The following is a 22,234-nucleotide window of genomic DNA, read 5'->3' as shown; positions in this document are numbered from 1 at the left end:
ATGTGTTAGGCATTCTTCCAACAGCTCCTAAAGCTCTTGCTATGGATAGGTCTCTGATGTTCTATCATAAAATACTTGAGTCCAGAGATATCGGTCCCAGTTTGGGATACGGCTTCAAACTCTAGGGAAGTTCAGCAACAGAAGTGCTGATGGGAATAGCTTGAGCTTTTCCCTAAGACTAGGGGAATAGTTTTCAGAGGCAAAGTGGTTTCAGAGGGTTCTCAAGGAAACAACCCTTAAATATTGGTATGCAGTTTTGCCAGAGAGGCTGCCATCTGTACCTTGCCTGGCTGTTCTGGGGGTATGGTGGAACTGGTCAAGGGACTGTGAGGTTGTTGCAGCAGCAAGGCATCTATCAATGACCACAGGGCTGGAACATGCAATGAGGGTCAGATTGGCCAAGTCTCAAGAAAACTTTTATATGATTTGAAATGCTCTCCCAAAAAGATTTCCCTTATCATCTAGGAGCCAGGTGATTTCCTCAAGCAGATCTCATGAGATTATTTCCCAGATTTTTCCTAACTCTAAGAAATAAGGGTCGGGTGCCTGGGTGGCTCAGTCATTAAGCGTCTGCCTTCAGCTCAGGTCATGATCCCGGGGTTCCGGGATCGAGTCCCACATCGGGCTCCCTGCTCGGCGGGAAGCCTGCTTCTCCCTCTCCCACTCCCCCTGCTTGTGTTCCTGCTCTCGCTATCTCTCTCTCTGTCAAATAAATAAAATCTTTGAAAAAAAAAAAAAAGAAATAAGGGTCATCATCCATTTCCCAACACATGGATCATCAACCAATCAGACATCCACTCTGCCTAATAACTATTACCTAAGGGAACTATTGCCTAAGAAAAATGGTAATCAATGGGAAAGAGAAAGCCTTTAGAATTGCAATGAGAATAACTTTCCCTATTTCCTGGAAGTGGGCGAATTTAGCAGAGGAAACAATGCAGGTGTTTCCGTCTCTGTCTTATTAGGTAATGAGACCCTTGAGTCAATCAAAGCTATGTTTTCACATGGGTTCCATTTTGGATCAACTGTAATAGGTATCTTGCTCAGGGGATACTCTTTTCCCAGCTTATTTCAATAGTGTTAAGAAGGAGAAAGCAAGGGTGACTTGAGAGTGGGGGTGAAAGATGAGTAATCAAAAAAAGTCTCTTGGAGTGTCTTGGTGGCTGTCAGTTGAGCATCCAACTCTTTTGGCTCAGGTCATGATCTCAGGGTCATGGGATCAAGCCCTACATCCCACAACAGGTTCTGCACTCTGCAGGAGTCTGCTTGAGATTCTTTCCCTCTCCCTCGGTCCCTCCCACTGCTCATGCACACTCTTTCCCAAATAAATAATCTAAATTAAAAAAAAAAGTTCTCCAGTCTGAGTACAATTCAGAAGTTTAATAAACAGCCGCTAAACATTGCACCAAAGCATTTGGAAACACAATTTCTACAGAAAGGCAAAGGTCAGGCTTTCATTCTAAACTCCTTTAGACGATCATTAACAGCCCCACCCACCCCACCACCCCCCAAACCCACATACCCACAACACTACACTCTTCTAGTCATGAAATTGCCTACAGACATACTCAGAAATAATGGGACTGGCATGCATTATCCCAGCAATGGCAGAGAAGCAGGGGATGGAGGGGATGGATGGGTGCAAAGGCAACCAGTGGCTAATGATAAACCCCTTAGGAGCTTTGTTTAGGGAGTGGGCAGGGAGAGTCTGATTTTGGTGCCATCTGTGGCTTTACTTAGGCTTCTGGGATAATCTGGACTAGTGGCTGGGACTGCCATCTTAATATCATTCCATTGAGCCATGACTATTAGAAGTGGTCTCCTTGGGTGACACATTGTGACGTCTTTCTACAAATCTTTTTGGTGTCCAACCAAACTGCATGCAGGAGTCAGCAGGACTGTTGAGATTGTGCTGATTTAGAGGTCAAGTGGACCTGGCTTCTCAGTCCTGTCTTCATTTTGGTCTTTGGAAAGGGACCCATGATAGTTCTCTATTACAGACACTTATAAGGTGTCTAGGCAAGTCATTTAAACATCTGAGACTCAGTTTTTCTATCTTATAAAAATTTTACAATCATAATACATTAAGAACAAATGAGATCAAATGGCCCCTAGTAATATATTAACAAACTGGTAATAATGATTCACTCGACTCAAAAATCAACTAGACTCCAATTCACCCCTCTAAGAATTGGCATCAATAGAGGACCATAGTTCCCTGACATAGTGAGAGCACAGTTCTTAGGCCTGGGCTAGCATTTAGAGTGTGGAGGGCATGGAAGGAATAACTGGACTTTCACCTGCCAGTGGCCCTCTCTTTAGAGTCAGACTTTAAGCTTTTACCACCCAGCCCAAATCTCTTGCCTCATCCAGTATTTGACTAGTTGCCTTGGCAGGGAGGTGACTTTCCTACCTAATTTTTAAAAAAATATTGTGTAGGCATTTGATTTAGATCTTTTTGTTTCTGTTTGTCCCTTTTTAATATAAATTACAAAAATACTTGATCCTTTTCCTGAAGAATTTGCAGACAGTAATGAGTCCAAACTAAGCAGTGTCCAGCTGACAAGGGAGGGTCAAAGGGCTTTTCTGAAGGAGAGATATACCAAAGAAGATACTATTTTCCTGAGCGGCTGAACATGGCAGAGCATCAGCCATCTTGGGGCCAGGCTGGCCTAGTTGGTTCTGTTTTGGCCATATATCATTGACATTAGTGAGCTTCAACAGTCCCCACTAACCTCCAAGCCAATAAAGAGGCTGGGGCCAGGTTTAGAGGTTAGCACTGGCTCCTGCCTTTGCTAGCAGTACTTTTGCATAGTGGGCCCAGCTGTAGGTAAAGGAAATAGCAGGCCAGGACCACATGGGATAGCCTGGCTCGTGAATGAGTCAGAATCATCTGATCTGGATCAGTCAAGAATCCTCCTTGGTCTGGACCACTCAAATAGCCAAGTTTCCCACTACAAGTAGTTGAGTCTCCTGTTCTTTTTGCAGTGGGCAGAGTGCAATAAAATACATGCAGTGCCCTCAGCTGGGGGAGACTGACAGACTAAGATGAGCAACTGAACAAATGGCAGTGTTTGGCTCTGATGAGGATACACTCAGCAATGTCAGAGGGACAAGTAATTTTTCTGTTATTTTTTTCATTGAGATTCATAAGTATGAATTGAGAGTCACAGCTTGGTAGAGAGTTAAAAAGAAGAATCCTGAAATACAGAAAGGGGAGCCCTGGGGTTTGGGTGCCTGGATGCTTCCTAGGGTATACAGTGCTCTGGTTGCTGCATCCCCACTATCTAGTGTTTGCGGATCATGCCCTTGATAGCTGACTCCCGGTTGACATAGGTGGCCCAGTAGACCAGATTAAAAATGGCAAAAAGCACAGGAAAGATGATGCGGGAAATTTTGTCAACCTTGCTGACACTGTTGTAGGTCTTGGTCTCAGTCGGGATGTCCTGCACGTAGTTGGTCTTGGGCGAAGCAATAATTGTTGGGGTTGAGGAGGCACTGGGAGCAGCGCCCTTGGAGATGGTGGAGAACTCAGTGTCCTTTGCCAGATTGATGGGATAGGTGGTCCCCACGATGTTGAAGGTGGTGCTGGCTTTCTTTGTTGGGGCTGCTGGTGTTTTCTTCTAGGAGCCAGAAAAAGTAGGGGAGAAGGGGGGACAAAACAAAAGCTAATTAATTCATTATACAGAGCACCTTCAGAGGCTGTAGGGAGGAGGAGCCATGAGGGAAGTTAAGAAACAGGGGCCAGGAAGCCAATAGCACTGAGTAGCCAGGTTTGTGTCTAAGGATAATTGAAGACGAGCTTGAAAACAGAAAACTTGCATCATCCTGGTTTACTAGCTATGTGGCTTTGGCCAAGTCATTCTCTTTGTGTTTTAGTCTCTTCATCTGTAAAATGAAAATCAAAATATTTGGCAGGGTTGTTGGGAGGATCAGATGAAAGAATGGTGGTAAGAATCACTGGAAAACTGTGAAATGTTGGTCACATGTAGGGTCTTATATAGTCATGTGATTTGATCCTCACAGTAACCCTATCAAGTAGGTAGGTGAGATTACTCCCATTTGACAGATGATAAAACTCAGCCTCAGACTGAGTAGCAGAGCCCACACTAGCCACCTGGGCTCCTGACTTTTATCCAGGGCTGTACTGTGTTGCTTTCTATAGGTGCGAGGCACTTTTTGGTTACCCGAGAAATAACTCCAAAAGGCTTCAACCATCAAGTGGCACATCCCCTGTGAGGAAGAGAGCTATGTGAGTCTGAAAGTCATTTCATCTTAAAGACACAATAAATACTATGGCATGTTTACATGCATCATTACAACAGTATTTCACCCTTCATGCACTGTAAATGTGTTCAGCAAACTAGGGGGCACACCAGGGTTTTCCACTCATACATGGATGCAGGCAGGAGCCAAGGCCTCTCCAGGGAGCTATGCAAATATTTCCCTCTGACACAGCAAGCCCCTGGCTGTTTCTGCCTTTGTTATGACACTGCCTTTTGTAAAATTTTTTTTCAGAATAAAAAAAACTCAATGAGAAACAAACATGCACACATGTGCCTATTTGTTCCCACATATATGATTTGTATACACATGGACCCTCCATGAAGAAAAGAGGAAAGAAAGCTCAGGTCTAGATCAGAAGAGAGTGGCTGAGCTCATAGTCTATAGTGAGTGCTGCCTCCCTCTGCACTCTGGCCTTTTCTTCTTTCCATCCCTTTTTGTTTCTAGGGAAAAGTTGGGGGTAGATGAGCTTCAGAAATGCCCAAGAGTATTTGAGGAAGAGTGATAACTACTTGCATTGCCCTAATTTCTCACACCTCATTTGTTCCCTTTCTCAGTGTTATTTTGCTTCCCAGCATCTGTAATTTTACTTTATTCCTCTGCTTCTTACTTGTTTCCTTCCAGGGTTTCTCTACTCCCACCTTCTCTTACTGACCCCTTTCTCCTAATCTCTTTATTTTCTTCTTTACATCAGAGTCCCTACCATTTTGATCTTTTCCCCCTTTAGACCATACTGCCATTTACCTTCCTGATTCAAGTATAACTTTGCCAAATATTTACTGAATATCTACTGGGTCAAAACTATGCTAGGTATTTAGGGATAGGTGGGAAGGTTAAAAGATGAATCCATTTCAATCCCTGTTTTCTAGGAGTTTACAGTCCAGTGGGAGAGAGAGCTGTAGGAACACATTAGTGCTATATAATATGATCAGAGTTCTAACAGATATGAGCAAATTATAACATATATGATGAGAATTCAGTAAAACAAGGGACAAAGTACCTATAGATGTTGGAAAAGGTAGCTCAGAGAAGGCAATGAAGTTTGTGACCTGGGTCACAGAAGATAAGCAGGAGCTCATCAGTTGAAGATGCAGCACAGGCTAAGGGCACTGCTTGTTTGAGGGGATGATAAGAAGTCTGCTGTAGCTGGATCACAGTGTACTTGGCAAAGGCCTTGTATGCCATGCCCTCATGCTCTGCCTGCCCATGCTGACTTCAGAGTTTTCAATCAGAGAGGGGGTGTGGGATAAATGAGTGTTGGTTTAAGTACATGAACCATCTCACTAATAGGTCTTTTATAAAGCAATACTGTTCTTTCTCTTTAAGAATTGCAGCCACATTGCTACACATGGAAGGGGGACAGAGCTCTAAGGCTTCTAAGAGCCTTGTAAATGCCTTAAATACTACATGGGACTCATTTATAATTAGCAACTTCATTGTGTGAATAAAGGCCTACTGTTAAATAGCACTTTACTTGTTTGCCTGCTCACTTATTAATTTGCTTAGTAATCTCTTTTTTTCTTTCTTTTTGTAGATAGACAAAGAAAAAAGGAGAAAGGAAAGAAAAGAACCCCACTACCTTGACTTTGCTAGAAGCTTTCACGTTATTTCATTTAGTCATCATTTAAGCTGGTTATGACCAAGTCTCTGAAACAATCATTCCAAACAGCACTTTCTTTAGCTTCATAAGTCTTTTTTGTTCTATAGGTGAGGAGAAGCAGCAGTTGATTTAATCTCAGATTTTTAAAGCAATAAAGGAAAATTACCTTTTAATTTCCCTTGCCCTTTCCAACATGGCACATTTTAGTCAACCATTTTAATTTTTACCTAAATTGTTAAAGAAGGAAATCAAAGCAAAAGCTGTACTGTCAAGAAGACAGAAACAGGAGGTAGAGATTAATGGTTAATATTTATCCATTTCTGTTTCTAGTTTTCAATATTTCCCTATGCTCTGGAATTTGATAGACACAAACTAGACTTAGTTTTGACCAAGTTGTGATTCTATTCCTTCCTTCCTAGTCAAGTGCCTGACTTAGGCATGTCATAGATATTTAGTGAATAAAAAGATGACCCTCCTCCCATTGAAGCTTCTCAATCTGATTTCCAGTTTGTTCCTCCTTAGTCTTGACCTCTCCTATACAGAGACTCTATCTATCTCTGTAGTTCAGCTGTGAGTTGTTCCCACACCCCCAAACTGAAATTGACTCCTCCAAATTCCCCCAAGCAGTATGACTCCCAGGACACCTTTCCTTCTAGAAAGCCACCTCATATGGATTTTGGGATGAAGCAATGAAAAATTGTATGGACCAATGCATGTCCAACTCAAGGGTTTTCCTCAGATGGCATTCCTGTCTATTGTTCTAGAAGTGCTAATTACAGGGTTAGTTGGAGCCCTGAATGTAGATACTCAGCCAGGACCTCAGAGTATATGCAGATATGGCCCAGTGCTTCTGAAACCACCCCATAACAGACATTCAACTTTCCTGAACCCCAGTTTTCATAAGTGGAGCAAAGTAATGACATATATGCTACGAGAGAATCAAAGACAAATCAGAGAAGTGACAAAAAAAGTCCAGGACCAGATGGCTTCATGGGTAAATTCTACCATACATTTAAAGAAGAGTTAAACCTATCTTTCTCAAATTAGTTTTAAAAGTTGAAGAAGAGAGAACACTTCCAAACTCATTTTATGAGGCCAGCATTACCTTGGTATCACAACCAGACACCACACACACACACACACACACATATTACAGCCCAAGATCCCTGATGAACATACATGCCAAAACCCTCAACAAAATATTAGCAAATCAGGGCGCCTGGGTGGCTCAGTTGGTTAAGCGACTGCCTTCGGCTCAGGTCATGATCCCGGAGTCCCGGGATCGAGTCCCACATCGGGCTCCCTGCTCGGCGGGGAGTCTGCTTCTCCCTCTAACCCTACCCCCTCTTGCGCTCTCTCTCTCTCTCAAATAAATAAATAAAATCTTTAAAAAAAAAAAAAAAAAAAAAAAAAAAAAATATTAGCAAATCAAATCCAACAGTACATTAATTAAAAGGATTATATAGCATGATCAAGTGGGATTTATTCCAGTGATGCAAAGATGGTTCAAAATCTGCAAATTAATGAATGTGATACACCACAATAACAAAAAAAAAAGGATAAAAATCATATGGTCATCTCAATAGATGCAGAAAAAAGCATTTGACAAAATTCGACATCCATTTATGATAAAAACTCTAAACAAAGTGAGGATAGAAGTGTACCTCAACATAATAAAAATCATATATGACAAGTCCACAGCTAACATACCCAAAGGTGAAAAGCTGAAAACTTTTTCTCTAAGATCAAGACAAGGATGTCCACTCTCACCATATTTTATTCAATATAGTATTACAGGTCCTAGCCACAGCATAAAAGAAATAAAAGTCATCCCAATTAGAAAAAACTGTCATTATTTGCAGATGACATGATACTATATATAGAAAACCCTAAAGACTCCACTGAAAAACTACTAGAACTAATACATTCAATAAGGTTGCAGGATACAAAATTAACATACAGAAATCACTTGCATTTCTATACACTAATAATGAGCTAACAGAAAGACAAATTAAGAAAACCCCATATGATTTCACTCTTATGTGGAATTTAAGAAACTCTTATGTGTAATTTAAGAAACAAAACAGATGAACATAGGGGAAAGGAAGGAAAAATAAAATAAGATGAAAACAGAGAGGGAGACAAACCACAAGAGACCCTTAACTATAGGAAACAAACAGGGTTGCTGGAGGGGAGGGGTGTGGGGGAAAGGGGTAATTGGGTGATGGGCACTTGATGTAATGAGCATTGGGTGTTGTATGCAAACAATCACTAAATTGTACCTCTGAAACTAATAGTATATGTTGATTAAATAGAATTTAAATAAAAATTTTTAAAAATGCAAAAAAAAAGGAAAATTTCATTTACAGTTGCATAAAAAATAATAAAATACCCAGGAATAAATTTAACCAAGGGGGATTTATGACATTGATGAAAGAAATTGAAGACAACACAAATGGAAAATTATACTGTCTCATGGATTTGGAGAATTAACATTTTAAAAAATGCCCATACTACCCAAAGCAATCTATGGATTCAGTGCAATCCCAGTCAAAATACCAATGGTGTTTTTCACAGAACTAGAAAAAATTATAAAATTTGTATAAAACCACCAAAATACCCCAAATAGCTAAAAAATCTTGAGAAAGTGGAACAAAGCTGGAGGTATTATGCTCACTGATTTCAAACCATACTACAAAGCTATAGTAATCAAAATGGTATGGTACTGGCATGAAAATAGATATATACATGAATAGAAAAGGGGATCCAGAAATAAACCTATGAATAAATAGCCAATTAATCTATGACCAAAGGAGGTAAAAAGATCAAATGGGGGAAAGGCAGTTTCTTCAATAAATGGCGCTAGGAAAACTGAACAGCTACATGCAAAAGAACAAAACTGGACCACTATCTTATACCATATACAAAAATAAACTCAAAATGCATTAAAGGCCTGAGTGGAAGACCTGAAAACATAAAACTTCTAGAAGAAAACATAGGCAGTAAGCTATTTGTCATCAGTCTTAGGGATATTTTTTAAAACAAATCTCCTTAGGAAATGGCAACAAAAGCTAAAATAAAGAAATGGGATTATATCAAACTAAAAAGCTTCTGCACAGGAAAGGAGACCATCAACAAAATGAAAAGACTACATACTAAATTGGAGTAGATATTTGCAAATCATACATCCAACATATATAAGGAAGTTATGCAACTTAATATAAAAATAATCAACCTGATTAAAAAATCGGCAGAGGACTTGAAAACATACAGATGGTCGATAGACATATGAAAAGATGCTCAACATCACTAATCATCAGGAAAATGCAAATCAAAACTACAATGAGATATTCACCTCACATTGGTCAGAATGGCTATTATCAAAAAGACAAAAAAAAAGTGTTGGTGAGGATGTGGAGAAAAGGGAACCTGCATATACTGTTGGTAGGAATGTAAATGGATTCAGGTACTATGGAAAACAATATGAAGGTTCCTCAAAAATTCAGAAATATCATATGATCCAGTAATTCCACTACTGGGTATTTACCTAAAGAAAATGAAAACACTAACTAGAAGGGATACATAGACCCTATGTTTATTGCAACATTATTTACAATGGCTAAGATATGGAAGCAACCTAAGTGTCCATCAATAGATGAATGGATAAAGGAGATATAGCATATATATACAATGGAACATTACTCACCCATAATAATTAAATCTTGTCATTTGCCACAACATGGATGGACCTAGAAGGTATTATGCTAAAATAACTCAGAGAAAAACAAACACCATATGATTTCACTTATATGTGGAATCTAAGAAAACAAAACAGAAATGAACTCTAGATATAGGAAACTTGGTTACTGGAGAGGGGAAGGATTGGGGGAACAGGTAAAATAGGTGAAAAGGATTAAGAGGTACCAACTTCCAGTTATAAATCATGGAGATGTAATGTACGGCATAGGGAGTACAGTCAATAATATTATAATAACTTTGGTGACAGTACCTATACTTATGGGGATCCTTTCATAATGTATAAAATAAATCATGGTATACACATGAAACTAATAAGATTGTACTATTAAGATAGTATGTAAGATATTGAAACTAATAAGAAATTGTCAATTATACTTCAATAAAAAAGGCAAAAAAAAAAAAAAAGTCCTAAAAACAAATTGGAAAAAACCTAATCAACCCAATTTTTAAACTGGCAAAGGACTTGAATAAACATTTCTCTAAAGATATACAAACGGCCATCAAAAACTAATGATGTATTGTATGGTGACTAACATAACATAATAAAATTAAAAAAAAAAATACACAAATGGCCAACAAGCATTTGAAAAGATGCTTAACAAACACTAGTCATTAGGGAAATGGAAATGAAAACCACAATGAGAGGGGCTCCTGAGTGGCTCAATCGGTAAAGCATCTGACTTCAGTTTAGGTCATGATCTCAAGGTCCTGGGATCCAACCCCACATCACATCGGGCTCACTGCTCAGCAGGGAGTCTATTTCTCCCTTTCTTTCTGCCCCCTCCACTCGTGCTCTCTCTTTCCCCCTCTCTCAAATAAATAAATAAAATCTTAAAAAAAAAAAAAAAGAAAACCACAATGAGATACCTACCACCTCAGAGCCATTAGGATGTCTACTATCAACAACAACCACAATAAAACAGAAAATAACAAGTGTTGGCAATGATGTGGAAAAAATGGAGTCCTTGTGCACTGTTGGGAATGTAAAATGGTATAGCCACTACAGAAAATGGTACATTGGCTCCTCAAAAAATTAAAAATAGAATTAAAGTGTGACCCAGCAATTCTAGTTCTGGGTATATATTCCCCAAAATTGAAAGCAAGGCTTCAAAAAAAATTTGTACACCCATGTTCATAGCAGCATAACTCCCAAGAGCAAAAAGCAAATGCAACTGAAGTGTCTATAGAGAAAAGGATGGATAAGCAAAATGTGGTCTAACCACACAATAGAATATTATTCAGCCTTAAAAATGAAGGATATTCTGATACATGCTAGGACATGAATGAATGTTGAGGACATTTTGCTAAGTGACATAAGCCAGTCACAAATGACAATTTTTATATGATTCCACTTAAATAAGGTAGTTAGAGTATTCAGATTCATAGAGACAGAAAGTAGAATGGTTGCTAGGGGGAGGGTGGAGGGGAGAATGGGGATTACTTGTTTAATGGGTAGTTTCAATTTGACCTCCTTGAGGGAAGGGGCCATGTTTTGCTGTTCACTGCTGTACACCCAGCACCTGACACACAACCTACCATGTAGCAGACACACAGGAAATACTTAACAAATGAATGAATAACTCTGCAATTTCTCAAAATCCATCATTCTGTTTTCTTTGCTTTCTTAACCAGACCTGGCCAGGTGGTATATTACTGCACTCATTCCCCGGCATCATCAACTTCCTCAGTCACTCCAATCCAACCCTTCTACTTGTTTCTGAAAAAAATTTCCATAGCCATTGATGGATTGGTGGCATTTATAAGCTTATATTCTTGAATTATTCTAGTCCTTCAATTTGTGCCTGCAATCTTCCTATGTGTTCATAATCAATTGTTTTCTATTTCTTATAAAGTCTATTTTAAATCTTGACAATTCCTTTTACCTTCTCCATGAAGGATGCAAAAACCATTATATGAAATTTACTTTAACTCACTGTGTACCTTTCTACCCACCAAAACATAGATAGTATTTGAAATCAGGTCGGGGTAGAGAAGTATGATATATGCTAGTCAGAGAAAATCCAAGCAGGTAAGCAGAGATCTGAATAAAATGAGGAAGCAAGTCATGAAAAGATCTGAAAACAAAACTTTCAGAGAGAAAGGACAGTAGTGACAAAGCACTTGCCATTGGAAGGTGTGTGACATGTACAAAGTTCATAAAGGAGGCCAATGTGACCTAAGTGGAGTGAATGATAAAAAATTAAAAAAAAGAAGATTGGGATGGGGTAATTGGGTGATGGGCATTAAAGAGGGCATTGTGATATGATGAGCACTGGGTGATATACTCAACTAATGAATCATTGAACATTATATCAAAAACCAATGATGTTGTATAGTAATAATACTATTGTTGTCAGGGCATTTATGTCTACCATAGAACAGGGTAGGAAAACTACCAGTTTATGAGTACAACTTAATCCACAGTGAATTTTATTCACCCCAAGGGGTGACTCAATTTGTGGCTGTATTTACAGGAATGCCCCATAGATTTAAAAGCCATTACCTTGGCTAATTGAATTTAAATAAAAAAAATTTTTTAAGAAGAAGAATAGTAAAAGGTAGCATCATAGATCTGGGGACCAGATCCTATAAAGCTTTGAAAGTCATGGTAAGGATTATGGATTTTGATCTAAGTATGTTGGGAAGCCATTAAAGTATTTTGAGCAAAATTTTTCTAATTTACAATTTTAAATGAACATTCTGACTATTGCGTATAGAACAAATGGTTAGTGGAGGAATAAAATTAAGAGGCCAATCCATTGAGGCTAGGAACACATATGGAGACTTGCATGCAAAGGAAAATATCAAGGAAAAAAGGGAACAACAGGAAATCCTGATACATGATAATCTGAGTGAACATCTGAAGCTTTAGAAGAAACATCTTTAGTATAAAAGAGTGGAAGATTAATGGTCTGAAAGCAATACTGGGGTTAGGAAGATGTGAAATACATTTCTAGAAAATGGGGTGAGAATAACAGCTTCTGCCAAGCAAAAAGGTAGCAGAAGGGAAGTCTCAATTGAGAAATGGGTGTCAGTTAAGACAGGAGTTATTGGAGTAAGAAATAAGTATTTTCAGTAAAAAAAAAAAAAAGCTGGTAATACAAAATGGTTTATTTTCCAGTGAACAGGAATTCCTGAGAGAAGTGAGGGAAAGCTTAAAATGGATGGGAGGATAAAGTCTAGAAAAAAGCACAGTACAGTACAAAGATAAAAAGTGAAGGGAGGATTATGGGTGCCTGGGTGGTGCAGTTGGTTAAGCATCTAACTCCTCATTTTAGCTCAGATCCTGATCTCATGACTCTTGAGATAGAGCCCCGCATCGGGCTCCGCACTCAGTGTGAGTCTGCTTGGATATTCTCTCCCTCTGCCCCTTCCCCCACTCATGCTCACTCACTCTCACTCTCTCTCTCAAACAAATAAATCTTAAAAAAAAAAAAAAAAAAAAGAAGTGAGGGGAGGATAAATAATCACACAAGAAACTACAATTAGGACACTGACCAGGGGTGACACAGAGGTAAGCCCTCTAGAGCATATGACCTCACATGTCTACAGTGAAGTTTATCATGAGGCTTTGATATCTGGTGGCCATTCCAAACATACTAATATCATTGGCTGACTTAACTTTTATGGTCTTCCTGGAAAAACAAAACATTAGAACAAGCATATAGGCAATCAGACTGATTCATTTCCAAAGCCCTCACCTACTGGTGGAAACAGTAACAGTGCTTGGCAAGTGGGATAATGCAGAGCTTATTTGATAGAACTGGCCACAGGCTCAATTCTAGTTTATGATGTCAGATGTGTCATCCAAGTGAAAAACAATGACTGAGCTTGGAATGGTTGCAAATAAATGTAAACTAGTTATGAAAATCCTATATATAAAATGAGCACAGAGGAGACAATAATATTGGAAAGATGATAAAGAAAAATAGAGTGAGATAGCCACATGAGGTGAGCATTAAAGCACAAAGCAGTTTGCATGAAGTAAAGGAGTAGGTAATGATCTGGAAGCAGCAAGGAAGGAATGGAAGGGTGGCTTCCACTTGAACTGTCAGCTGAGGAAGTAGTTTCCTCAAGAAACAGCCAATTTAAGGTAAACAGAAAAAAATGGAGAGAGAGTATTTTGTTTTCTTCTCTCCTATGACCGTCAGCACTTGGTCCTGTATCAGGGCTGTGTACGTATATGCATATATACCTTACTTTCCTTTTTAGAGAATCAGCTTCTGAGTACTAGGGCCATGCTATGTTTAGCTCTGCATCCCACATATATTCCAAAAATGATTGCTGTTTTTGTTTCAATCGATTCATCAATGATAGAATACTATTGTTGTCAGGGCATTTATGTCTACCATAGAACAGGGTAGGAAAACTACCAGTTTATGAATACAACTTAATCCACAGTGAATTTTATTCACCCCAAGGGGTGATTCAATTTGTGGCTGTATTTACAGGAATGCCCCACAGATTTAAAAGCCATTGATAATAATAAACTAAATTTTTCCAAGATGTGGATGGAAGTTGAGTATATTCTCTAATGTAAAAATTATTCTAGAGCATTCAAATATCTTTTAAGAAGGAAAATCTTTTTTTAAAAGATTTTATTTATTTATTTGCAAGAGAAAGAGAGCATACAAGCAGGGGGAGTAGCAGGCAGAGGGAGAAGCATGCTCCCTGCTGAGCAAGGAGCCCGATGCAGGACTCAATCTGAGCCAAAGGCAGATGTTTAACTGCTGAGCCACTCAGGCATCCCTCAAATATTCTTATAATAAGAAAAAGAAGCTAAGAATTACTGCATTTCCAAGATTTAGGTAAGAATTTATGACTATTTTAAAAGCAATTCTTTTTTAAAAAAATTTAGGGGAGGGTCAGAGGGAGAGAAACAATCTTAAGCAGGCTCCATGCCCAGCACAAGCCCACAAGGCTCAATATCATGACCCCTGAGATCATGACTGGAGCCAAAACCAAGAGTTGGATGCTTAACTGACTGAGCCACCCAGGTGCCCCTAAAAGCAGTTCTAAGAATAATCTTTTTTTTTTTTTAAATGTAGAGGCTTATTTCATTTTATTTGCTTTTATTTTTAATTTTAAAAAGTTTAATCAAAGTAACGCACAGTTTTTTTTTTTTAAAAAACTTAAAGGCTTATAATGAAAACCAGAAAACCCTTACCTCAATGTACTCACCTTGTCCAGCAAGTCTTAATTATTTTTAATTCTCTTAAGTGATATTTCTAAATAATATGCTTATAATGCTATTAGTTTCACACATAACCAATCTTTTTTGATAATGATTTACTTCATTAATGTAACCCTTCCTGCATCCTCCAATACAATTATAACAATATTTTTAGTTCAATCAATAATCAGTGGTAACATCATTATAAATGACTATATAAATACATCTAGCCTCCTGCCCCAAACTAGACTAGTTCCTCTCCAGGTTTGCTTGGTGCATAGCTTTCATTTTAGGACTTCTGTTCACTTATTTCCTCTGTTGGATACTTTCTTTTCTGGATCCAATGTCTTTGTCTTTTACGTTCTATTCTTTTTTTAATAGAACATATCCTCCAGTATCTTCCTAAGGTGGAGTGCATAGGAAATTTCTGAGATCTTAGATGTCTGAAAATGGCTACTGTACCTCTTCATTTAATTGATACTTTGGCTAGGCACAGGATTCTAGGTTGAAAAGCATGTGTCCCTCAGATTTATGAGATTTACTACTCCTCTGTCTTCCATCATCCAGTATTCTTGAGAAGTCTGATGCCATTCTGTAACCATTTCTTTGCAAAAAACCCACATTTCTTTCAAGATTTTTTTAGATTATCACTTCATCTCTGGTTTTCTGATATTTCATGATAATGTGCCTTTATGTGGGCCTATGAAGTCACTTTCAATCTGGAGGCTTATGTATTTCCATTCGTAAAAATGTCTTGTATTAGTTCTTTGTTAATTTCCTTCATTCCCTTTTCTCTGTTCACTCACTCTGCAGCTTCTGAGTTGGATTACTTGCTGAATTCATCCTTAAGTCTCTTGCCTTTTCTTTTACATTCTCTCTTTTTCTTTTTTTTTTTTATTTTGCCCTACTTGTAAGGAGATTTTCCTCAGTTATTTTCCATCTCTCTATTAAAATTTTTATTTTGGCACTTCTTTTTAATTTCAAGAGCTCTTCCTTATTCTCTGATTTCCTTTTATATTAGCATCTTATTGCTTTATGGATATATTTACAAATATAAAAGTTAGAATTTTCTTTAATCCCTAAATTATCCCTGTTTCCTCCAAGATGAGTTTTTACAAAAAAATCTTTGCTTTTCTCTTTCACATTGCAAACTTCACTTTGATAATCCTTGATATGCCAATATTATTTGACAACATAAAAGATGCATGTATGCTAAGTGTACCTGAGCTGAGCTTGTTGACTTATCCATGATTTAAGATCAGTTGGAAGCAGGTAATTTTTTATGGGGTACTTCAAAATGTCAGTATGTAATGGTCTTTATTCTGGAGAAATTCAGCTTCTTTAAAAACTTCTGCAATTCTTCTGGAAAGTATACATTTGGCTGCAGACATTTTATATGTTGGGCAGGCTCTGTACACAGACTTTTAACCAATCTTCCTAGTTGCTTTATTCTCTGCTATACCAAGCACCTCAAGCCCTGAGTTTCTCTAGGGTTCTCTCTTACTCTAGCTTAATAGATTATTCTTATTCTCTCTTTCCACATTCATTCTTCTAAAAAAAAAGTATTAAAATCTCTTGTCTGACTGAAATCCCTTCTCCAGTTCTCCTGGTGTTTATTTAAACCTATTTTATTTCTTTACTCTCATTTTAGTGGGATTGTCAGAGGAAGCAGTGATAAACACATGTAGTTGATCCTCAGAAGCCCACAATTCATCTACTTTTCAGAATGCAATTATAAGGTAGTCATTTGTCTTCATTTGTAAATGAGGTTTTGTTTCTACCTATTCCTTCTTTTCCTTTCCTTTATAATCTCTCCCATCACATTTTATCTAATCTCTAACCATAGTACAAATCAGAAATAAATTTTTAAATCATTTATATTATTTTTAAATCCATTCTAGCTTTATAAATCAAATAAGGTTTAATATGTTTCTCTAAAGGAGGAAAAAACTAAACTGAATTATAATTAGATACCAATATTTTTATTTTCAATGTACTTCATTTTTTCTGTGGGTCAGTGGTTCTCACTGTTAGTTCCTTCACATTGTAGCAGTATAGACAAAGTATAGCACCCTCACATTAAAGATCCATTTTTTGGTGATATATATTTTCTTGATTTTTTTAAATTTTATTTTGCTATGTTAGTCACCATACATTACATCATTAGTAAAGATCCATTTTTATGTGTTCTGTAGGGTTTTTTTTTTCCAAATCTCAAAATTGCTTTCTTTTAGATAATTTAAATGGATTGACCATGGAGAGGGACTAAAGAAAAAGACTGATATCACCATCTTTGCAGAAGAGTTTTAGATGATTCTTTTTGTCCTTTTTTTTTTTTTTTTTTCATTTTCAGCACTCCTTGGAATTGGAGAAATGGTCATCATTTTTGACATCCAAAGTCTCTTACTAATCTATTCTAGTTCTCTCTCTGCCTTCAAACCATTCCTGCACCTCTTCCTAGCCATAAAAACAGTCCATGACATTTTTCAAAAGACATACATAACAGCCTTTCAGATATCTGAAATTAGCAATCATCATTCCCTTGAGATATGCCCATTATGGTAACCAAACTGGAACAATATTCTTTAAACATGGCTCAACCAGTATAGAATAAAAAGGGCTTATTATCTCACTTGTTCTAGGTAATTCTTATCTCAAACTCAAATCAAATTTGGCTTTTTGAAAGTTACACCGGATGGAAGGCTTACATTAAATTTGCTTTTCCCCTGTATCCCAGCATCTTATTTATAATGGGCAATTATTATTAAGCTGTCCTATCAAGAACTAATGTGGGTTTTTTTGTATCTATGTATAAGAATTTGTTTGATCCAGCTAATGTTAATCTCTTGTTTCAGCCTGTTCTCTCAAACTTCAGAAATTCTTTTTGATTCATAATTCAGGAGATAATCTTCTCCAACCAACATTCATTAATACCAACTTACAAATTTGAATTATTGATGACAACATTTAAGAGGAAAGGATCAAAGATGAACCCCTATGAACTATCACAGGGACATCCATTCAGGTTGACATCCATTCATCAGTCAATTCTATTTGACTTCAATTAGTCAACCAGTGACATCAGCTTAAATGTACTATTTTTTCAACTGCTGTTTCTTCTTCATGAAGGCATAATAAAAAAAAGTAGTTAGATGTCTTGATAAAGTATATGATATTCCCTGGTTTACCAGTCTAGTAAACTTAATACAATTTTTTAAGGTAAGTTTGGCATAATTTCTTCTTAGTGAATTCAGGCTGGATATCAGTGATTAGTGCTAACTGCTCTTAAAGCATCTGTTTAATAATATATTCTGGGGACCTTTCAGTTTAATATGTCAGAGTAAGGACATCTTTGCTTCCTTCTCTTCTCTGGAACCAAGTAAAAACTATAAGGAAAATGGGAGAAACTCAAACTCCAGTTTTGATGAAATGTGAAAGCATTTTTAACCTTGATCCCAAAAAGTAAGGACTCCCAAAGGCAGTAAAAATTGGATCAGGGTGAAGAAGACACTGAGGATGCCTCTTATGCTGGAATTCAGGCCAAGAACAGAGTCCTAAAAGATGGGTGGCATGACCTGAGTGAGGAAACAAATGGCTCTCATTTTGAAACAAAATCAGTCTTCAGATTGGCACTGAGAACATGCTGAAATATTGTTTGACCACCATATAGTGGCAGAGGAGGTGGAGACTAGAAAAATTAAAGGATATAATACTATACACACATACATACACATACAAATGCACACAGACACCTCTGCACCATACATAGAGGACTTTCCTATGAGCAAGGAAAACTTCCTGGTAGTTAGAAGCAGAATCAAAGCTATAAGGAGGAGTACTCCTAAGAATTTTATAGATAACAGACGATGATCAAATTAATTAGTCTCAACTACTCACTACTATCCTACTCATTCTCTCAGTCCCTCCCCAAAATGATACTGTCACACATAGCAGGGCTAGTAAAGAATTCCCCTAATGCAACTTCAAGTAATAATTGAAAACAAACAAATACAGTACTGATGCAAAATGTGTTGCAAAAAGGGGGAAATGACCAATAAATAATTGTGGAACAACATGAAAAAGCAAACATAAAACACATAAAAAATAAGTCAACAAAGATTATAAAATTAAAATAAGGAAAAATAATACTACCACAAAAATGAAGGTGAATAGACACTGGTAAAAATGGTCAGAGACATGGAAGACAGGCTTGAGAAAAATAAGCAAAGTGAAATGGAAAATAACAGTTAAAAATTATTGGAGAAAAATAATAGATATGGAAGACAAAGAAAGCTCTATGATATGTATAATTTGTGCTTCTAGGAAGAGAACAGAACAGATATGTTTTAGGAAACCTTTCCTAAAACAAAGACAATTGTGAATCTATAGGTTTCTTCTCAAAATATTCCAAAAAAAATAGAAATGGAAGGAAAACTTCCAAATTCATTCCATGAAGCCAACATTACCCTGATTCCAAAACCAGACAAAGACTCTACTAAAAAAGAGAACTACAGGTAAATATCCCAGATGAACATGAATGCAAAAATTCTCAACAAGATACTAGCAAATCGAATCCAACAGTATATTAAAAGGATCATTCACCATGATCAAGTGGGATTTATTCTGGTGCTATAAGGCTGGTTTAATATTGCAAACCAATCAACGTGATACAACACATTAATAAAAGAAAGGATAAGAACCATATATTCCTTTCAATAGATGCAGAAAAAGCATTTGACAAAGTACAACATCAATTCATGATAAAAACCCTGAACAAAGTAGAGACAGAGGGAATATACCTTAACATTATTAAGGCCACATATGAAAAATCCACAGTGACCATCATCCTCAATGGGGAAAAACTGAAAGCTTTTCCTCTATGGTCAGGAACAAGACAAGGATGTCCACTCTCACCACTGTTATTTAACATAGTACTGGACATCTAGCCTCAGCATTCAGACAACAAAAAGAAACAAAAGTCATCCAAATCAGCAAGGAAGAAATCAAACTTTCACTACTTGTAGATGGCATAATACTCTATATAGAAAACCCAAAGCCTCTGCCAAAAATATCACTAGAACTGATACACAAATTCAGTAAAGATATAGGATACAAAATCAATATATAAAATCTGTTGCACTTCCATACACCAATAATGAAGCAGCAATGAAGATGAAGAGAAATCAAGGAATTGATCTCATTTACAATTGTATCCAAAACCATAAGATACCTAGGAATAAACCTAACCAAAGAGGTAAAAGATCTATACTCTGAGAACTATAAAACACTGATGAAAAAAATTGAAGATGACACAAAGAAATGGAAAAACATTACATGCTCATGGATTGGAAGAACAAAATTGTTAAAAGTTCTATACCATCCAAAGCCATCTACACATTTCGTGCTATCCCTATCAAAATACCAACAGTATTTATCACAGCGCTAGAACAAACCATCCTAAATTTTGTATTTAACAAATATTGTTAAAATACCCAAAGCTATCTACTCATTTAAAGCAATCCCTATCAAAATACCATCAGCGTTTTTCACAGAGCTAGAACAAACAATCCTAAAATTTGTATGGAACAACAAAAGACCCAAATAGCCAAAGCAATATTGAAAAAGAAAAGCAAAGCTGGAGGCATCACAATTTCAGACTTCAAACTATACTACAAAGCTTTAGTCATCAAGATAGTATGGTACTGGCACAAAAACAGACACTTTGATCAATGGAACAGAATAGAAAACCCAGAAATGAACCTGCAAACTATATGGTCAACTAATCTTTGACAAAGCAGGAAAGAATACCCAACGGAAAAAGGACAGTCTCTTTAACAAATGGTGTTGGGAAAACTGGACAACAACATGCAGAAAAAAAATGAAACTGGACCACTTTCTTATACCATACATAAAAATAAACTCAAAATGGATGAAAGACCTAAATGTGAGACAGGAAACCATCAAATTCCTAGAGGAGAACACAGGCAGCAACCTCTTTGACCTAGGCCACAGCAACTTCTTATTAAATATGTCTCCCGAGGCAAGGGAAACAAAAGCAAAAATGAACTATTGGGACTTCAAAATAGCTTCTGCACAGTGAAGGAAACAATCAACACAACTAAAAGGCAGCCTATGGAATGGGAGAAGATATTTGCAAATGACATATCTGATAAAGGGTTAGTATCCAAAATCTATAAAGAACTTATCAAACCCAACACTCCCAAAACAAACAATCCAGTTAAGAAATAGGCAGAAGAGGGCACCTGGGTGGCTCAGTCGTTAAGCGTCTGCCTTCGGCTCAGGTCATGATCCCAGGATCCTGGGATCGAGTCCCGCATCGGGCTCCCTGCTCGGCGGGAAGCCTACTTCTCCCTCCCCCACTCCCCCTGCTTATGTTCCCTCTCTCGCTGTGTCTCTCTCTGTCAAATAAATAAATAAAATCTTTAAAAAAAAAAAAAAGAAATAGGCAGAAGACATGAATAGACACTTTCCCAAAGAAGACATCCACATGGGTAACAGACACATGAAAAGATGCTCAGCATCACTCATCATCAGGGAAATACAATCAAAACCACAATGAGATACCACCTCACTCCTGTCAGAATAGCTAAAATTAACAAAGCAGGAAACAACAGATGTTGGGGAGGATGGGGAGAAAGGGAAGCCCTCTCACACTATTTGTGGGAATGCAAACTGGTGCAGCCACTGTGGAAACCAGCATGGAGGTACCCCAAAAAGTTAAAAATAGAACTACCCTATGATCCAGCAACTGCGCTACTAGGTATTTATGCAAAGGATACAAAAGTACTGATTGTAAGGCATATATGCACCCCCAATGTTTATAGCAGCAATGTCCATAATAGCCAAATTATGGAAAGAACCCAAATGTCCATCAACTTATGAATGGATAAAGAGGTTGTGGTATAGATATAAAATGGAATATTACTGAGCCATAAAAATAACAAAATCTTGACATTTGCAATGATGTAGATGCAGCTGGAGAGTATTATGCTAAGTGAAATAAGTCAATAGAGAAAGACAATTATCATATGGTTTCACTCATGTGTGGAATTTAAGAAACAAACAGAGGATCATAGGGGAAGGGAGGGAAAAATAAAATAAGGCAAAATCAGAGAGGGAGACAAACCATAGGAGACTCTGAACAAAGGAAACAAAGTGAGGGTTGCAGGAGGAGATGAGGGTGGGGGGATCTGGTAAGTGGGTGATGGGCATTAAGGAAGGCACGTGATATAATGAGCACTGGGTATTATATGCAACAGATGAATAACTGAACTCTACATTAGAAACTAACGATACACTATATGTTAACTAATTGAATTTAAATAAAATAAGTTTAAAAAAAGAAGTTTTGATATATATACTGGATTACTGAGCCATAAAAAGAACAAAATCTTGAC

The 22,234-nt window shown here is 37.3% G+C and overlaps 1 protein-coding gene across 3 annotated transcripts in view; it reads right to left on the bottom strand.

Annotated features, from left to right (window-relative positions):
* Window positions 1–1,361: 1,361 nt before the first annotated feature.
* GABRA3 (gamma-aminobutyric acid type A receptor subunit alpha3) overlaps window positions 1,362–22,234 on the bottom strand; it is a 386,726-nt gene continuing 365,853 nt past the window's right edge. For 2 of the 3 annotated variants that reach the window (XM_078065248.1, XM_078065247.1), the window contains one exon: window positions 1,362–3,623. In XM_078065248.1, coding sequence (XP_077921374.1) covers window positions 3,288–3,623 — 336 coding nt within the window. In that variant the 3' untranslated portion in view covers window positions 1,362–3,287. The remainder of the gene's footprint in view (window positions 3,624–22,234) is intronic. The other variant, XM_078065249.1, reaches the window with a different exon arrangement.

This window comes from Halichoerus grypus, chromosome X (genome assembly GCF_964656455.1).
Source record: "Halichoerus grypus chromosome X, mHalGry1.hap1.1, whole genome shotgun sequence".
Taxonomy (NCBI): domain Eukaryota; kingdom Metazoa; phylum Chordata; class Mammalia; order Carnivora; family Phocidae; genus Halichoerus; species Halichoerus grypus.
Note: the sequence above shows the minus strand (reverse complement) of the source record. Positions and strands in the feature narration are given on the sequence as shown.